Here is a 5,638-nt window from a genome sequence, read left to right on the forward strand (position 1 = left end):
ATATTTTTATGCTTGTCCGCGTTTTCCCAACAATTTTTACCTTTTAATTAATATCAATAATTTATTAATTTTGTTAAGGTGAAACATATTGTTCAATGTGAATTATTATATGACATATTTTTTTTCAAAATAAAGAGAATAATGAAAGAAAGAAGTATGTTTCACTAACCGAGAAGTTATAATTTATGTATAAATTTGCACTTTCAATAACTTAAATATAAAACTTTAAAAAAAGGTATAATTTAAATATGAAAATTATACTCTCAATATATAATTTAAAAATAAAATTCAAAAGAAAAATATAACTTAAATCTGAAATTCTTTAAATAGTTTAAGTATTAAATTAGAAACGGAAGTATAGTTTTAAATATGCTTTTGACATTTCATTCTTATGTAAATAATTTATTTTGTCGTGAAGTGGTAAGTATATATTTTTCATCAAGAGCGGCTGGGTTATGACCCCTTTACGTATAAAATTGCCTTTGTTAAAGAGCAGCGTTTTACCTATAATAGTGTAAATTCAAATTTAATCAGGCTCTAATATAAATACTAACATCGAATGAAAAACAAAAAAATATATATATATCTACATGTTTTGCCTCTATTATGATTTAGACCCCTTTGGTTTCATGATTTTCAGGTCGATCTTATTACTCATTAAGTCTATTTCATTAATCAGTAGGCCAAATATTATTCCTCCGTTTAATTCTGTTCACGCATCAGCTACTGCAGTAAGATGCCGACGATTAATGCTTTGCAAGACAACACATGTGATGGCTCTTTAGTGGACCACAGCCTTGGGGTTAAAAGAAGATAGTTTGGCATATTACGTTTTTCGAAATTAAATTTAATTAATTTTTAAAATTAAATTAAATTATATTAATTTGATATTTTGAATAAAAATTTAGATATTCAAAAAGTATATAAAAAGTATTATAATTTGCAATTTTTCACATATTAATATGATGAAAAAAAGTACATTTTAAAATATTGATAAAAGTTTTTATAATTTTATTTTAAAAATAGAAATTATAACAAATAATTACAAACGAAAAAAATTTATATTTAGAAGATAATGACAGATTTCTATTTAAAAGCTGACTAGTTTTTGTTTTCCTTTTCTTTTTTAGGTTACGATTGTATTGAAATTTGATTAAATTAATTTAATTTAATATAATGTAGTATTCATTTTGAAAAAGTGCTCTCCTATGCTTTGATTATATTTATCCATTACACAATGTTTTTTTTAATGGTAAAGCTAGCTATTACAAATCAGTAAAGATTGTCGTAGAATGATATAAATTTTTAGTCAAAAGATATTGAAATTGAATTATTTTGAGTACAGAATTATTTTTGTGAGGAAATATTTTATTTTTAATAGAAAATTTTTTAATGTAAATTTAAATTTAATAAGACTTTGGAATGCCTTTCTTCACCCACCCTCTGCTAGATCTCAGCCGCTTGTTCGCTTTTACTATCATCAATTATTGGGAATTTGGAATGACTTGTTTCAACTAGACCTTATACTATTACTTTTTAGCTTATATAGATATAATATCTTTGATTTAGTTTGGTAGGAGATCTAACAAACATGTGGCCTAAAATGGTATTTCCTTCTTGGTTACATGACTACATTATTTGAGGTGATTTCTCGATCATAGCAAAGGTGACATATAATATTTTTATTTGTTATTTTTAATATATCAAGAAAAGACGGTAATTTTATACATATTTTATATTTATTATGAAATATTTATTTTTCAAGATATTATTTAATAGGAGATAGTTTGATAAAATACTTTCTTTATTCTTAATTATATGTTTATTTTTGAATTGATACATCTATTAAGAAAATAATGATTGGCATACTAACTTTATCATTTTACTCCTTTTAATTATGAAATGGATAAATTAAAAACTCAAGATTTTTAAGAAGTTCTATCTTTTCAAAGTAATTAATTTTGGATACAATCAATATTAAAATTGTCATTTCTTAATTTATCAAAATAAATAAATAGTTAGAAATAACTAAAAAAAAAAAAAAGAAAAGAAAAGCGAACATATTAACCCTGTCTTTTTTTTTTTGGTTTAAATATAAGATGAATAATCATAGCATTTTCATTAAAAGTTACTCCTTTTACATACTAAGGTCCTGTTTGGCATTTCTATTTAGCGATAAGTGATTTTTTTAGAAGCTAAGACAAAAAAGTGAAACAATTTGAACATTATCAGAAAATAAGATACTAAGATCTGCTACAAAAGATTGACATTTACTGACATTTAAAACTTTATTGTAAGTTAAATCCTTTCACTAATCCCATATACTCCATAAACCAAGTTTTGCTATGATGGGTAGTTAAATGACAATTTTAGGGGTTGTTTAGTTTTTAAGATATCGAAACAAATACGTGTCATAATTTTGATTTGATTTGAGAGAAGTACTGAATGATATATAAAAGATGTCTGGAGCAACGTATATATATTCCAGGCCTCTTAGGTTGAGTCACCTAATTTTTCTTGTGGGTATAAATCACTTTTTATGAAAAAATTGATTCATAATCTGTTTAGATTGATTTAATGAAAAATACAAAGTTTAAATTAAGAAATAGGAACTTAAATATAAATAATTTTTACGTTAAAAAGTAACAAGTATGTGACTTATTTTTTATTTTAAACTTATTTTAAAGAAATGACAATGGGGCTGGACGGATGCGGGATAGGCAGGTTTAAAGTTGTACGGGAAGTGTTGAAGTAGTTTTTTTTGAAAAAAATTAATGCGGGGCAGGGTGAATATATGTGATTTTATGTGGGCTTAAACTTAATTTTAATTCTTTTTACCTATTATAAGAGTGATAGACACTATTTATTAAGACAATTTTTTTTAAGCTACTAAATTATTAAAGATAGTAAATGAAATGGTTCAATAAAAAATAATTTGATTTCTTATATATTTCTCAATTGACATCTAAAAGAGTTTATTTTTAAGTCACCATCCTATTAAATTGATAAACTTAATGAAAAAAAGAATTTATTTTTATAATAATATCAAACTTAACTAGAAAATATGAAAAACATTATGAGGGTGAGTTAATGCGGAGCGGGTCTATAAGAGGCAAGGCGAAAATAAAAAAAAATTGTTATACGAGATGAATTAAAAATTTTGTGAGTTAAACTTAACCCGCCCAATCGCACTGCACGACTTTATTTCCGTCCCTACTTAAAAATAAATTTAACTAATTTTTAAATTAATCCACGCTCTAAATAACCCTCATTAATCATTGTATAATATTTCATGTCAATGATGTGATGATTAATTTGCGACATCTCAATTATTGTATCACTTTTTTGCTATCGATTATTAGCATACATACTAGACAATTAGGTAATTTGCTACCGAAATTTAAGTAGATCGATGGAAAAGAAAATCACCTAATTATTTTGTTATGGTCCCTCCATTTTAATGTATCTGTCACATTTTTTTTAAAATTTTTTATAAATGATAATTTTCTTTTTAACAACTTTTTAATTTGAATTTTACATCTAATATATTTAAAAATCAAATAATTAAATAATTACTAAATATAAGCTACGATTTCTATATTCAAAACTTAGATTTCATATCTATAAAAACACAGTGTTGTAGTAAATCAAAGATAATTTAGATTCATTTGAAATTCAAAAAATGCCAAATAGACAATTCACATGATACTATTTTTATTTTTTCAATTTGTTCATTTTCCAAAAACTTGGATGATTACTGGCCACGTGGTTCAACACCTAATTAATAAAAATCCCATTTTAATTTTATTTCTCATTTAATTTTTTAATCTTTATCCCTACTCATGTTGACTTGTTAACTCAAAATGTTACACCACACGTGAGGGGTAAAATCGTCAAAACAAAAATAAAAAACTCTTCACTGTATACTACTATATAAATTAGCCCTACCTTGTCTCACTCATTTCAAAATGCATCAATTTTAGAGAGAGAAAGTAAATTTTTAGAGAGAAAAACAAAAACAAACAGTCCTCATGATGGGCAGCTTCATGTACATTGCCATCCTACTTGTTGCCATAATCTCAACCGTCCATTCCTGCCCGCCATCAGATCGGGCCGCATTATTATCATTCCGAGCTGCCCTAAATGAATCTCACTTGGGTATTTTCAACTCATGGAAAGGCAACGACTGTTGCCATGAGTGGTACGGGGTGAGTTGTGATCCCACAACTCACCGCGTAGCAGATATAAATCTTCGAGGTGAATCTGAAGATCCACTCTTCGAAAAAGCTCATCGTACCGGTTACATGACCGGTACGATATCTCCATCTGTATGCAAATTAGAAAGGCTATCAAGTCTCACTATAGCTGATTGGAAAGGCATTACTGGATCTATACCTTCATGTATTACATCCTTACCATTCCTTCGAATCATAGACTTAGTCGGAAACAAGCTCACCGGCTCAATCCCTTCAACTATAGGTCGATTAAGTCGACTCACAGTATTAAATGTAGCTGAAAATCAACTTACAGGCTACATACCCCGGTCATTAACCAACTTATCATCATTAATGCATTTAGATCTCCGAAACAACGGTGTCTACGGTAACATCCCGACTAATTTCGGAAAATTACGGATGTTGAGTCGAGCTTTACTGAGTCGAAACAAGTTAACAGGTCCTATACCGTATTCGATTTCGTATATTTACAGGCTTTCAGATTTGGATCTGTCATTGAACAAACTTTCTGGTACCATACCTCCGTCTCTTGGTAAAATGCACGTACTTGCAACGTTAAATCTTGATGGTAACCATATTTCTGGTACTATACCTCCTAGTTTGATGAATTCACGTATCAACATTTTGAATTTGAGTAAAAATGCTATTGAAGGTTATATTCCTGATTCATTTGACGAAAAATCTTATTTTATGGTAATGGATTTATCGTATAATAAATTAAAAGGAAGGATTCCAAAATCGATAGCATCGGCCACGTTTATCGGTCACCTTGATGTAAGTCATAACCATCTTTGTGGACAGATTCCAGAAGGTTCTCCGTTTGATCATCTGGAAGCTTCATCTTTTACTTACAATGATTGTCTATGTGGGAAGCCTCTTAAACCTTGTCGATAAAGTGTAGGTATTATTTTTTTAATTTTTATTAACACTATATATTGGTGAATATGTTTGTATTATTATGTGATGAGTAAAGTGTTTTTTTAAGCATATATTTGTGATTTTAAATGTATAATTGTGCCTTGGGATATATGAAGGCTTTCTTATATATATATATATATATATATTTTGTTATGAGTAATTAGTTTTATGTTGAAAAACAATACTCTATTACCCTTTTTCCCTTTTGTTTTTACGAGTTATAAAGTAATGGCGTGGGTGACGAGGCAGGGGTTAAAAGAAGGGTGTTATTTTTAAACTGTTGATGGCATGAATATTGAATAAAATCACAGAATCAGTAAAAGTTTTTGTTTTGTATTTTTCCTATGAGTTATCAATATCATGCGTAGTTGTTTTTGCCTTCTTTTTCTTTTTACTTGCTACTAAATAGTTTAAAGATCGAGATACGGGTTCAATATAATTTCACATATTTTATTAAAAAAATTATATAAATTTATAACTTAAGA

The 5,638-nt window shown here is 27.5% G+C and overlaps 1 protein-coding gene across 1 annotated transcript; it reads left to right on the forward strand.

Annotated features, from left to right (window-relative positions):
- The first annotated feature begins 3,952 nt into the window (after positions 1-3,952).
- On the forward strand, positions 3,953-5,313 carry LOC107005012 (DNA damage-repair/toleration protein DRT100). The gene has a single exon (XM_015203464.2). The coding sequence runs from the start codon at positions 4,032-4,034 to the stop codon at positions 5,127-5,129; it is 1,098 nt and encodes a 365-aa protein (XP_015058950.1). The 5' UTR covers positions 3,953-4,031; the 3' UTR covers positions 5,130-5,313.
- The last annotated feature ends 325 nt before the right edge of the window (positions 5,314-5,638 follow it).

Source organism: Solanum pennellii, chromosome 11 (genome assembly GCF_001406875.1).
Source record: "Solanum pennellii chromosome 11, SPENNV200".
Classification (NCBI taxonomy): Eukaryota; Viridiplantae; Streptophyta; class Magnoliopsida; order Solanales; family Solanaceae; genus Solanum; species Solanum pennellii.

Coding starts and splice junctions, on each gene's coding strand:
- LOC107005012 (XM_015203464.2), top strand. CDS start 4,032: ATGATGGGCAGCTTCATGTACATTGCCATCCTACTTGTTGCCATAATC.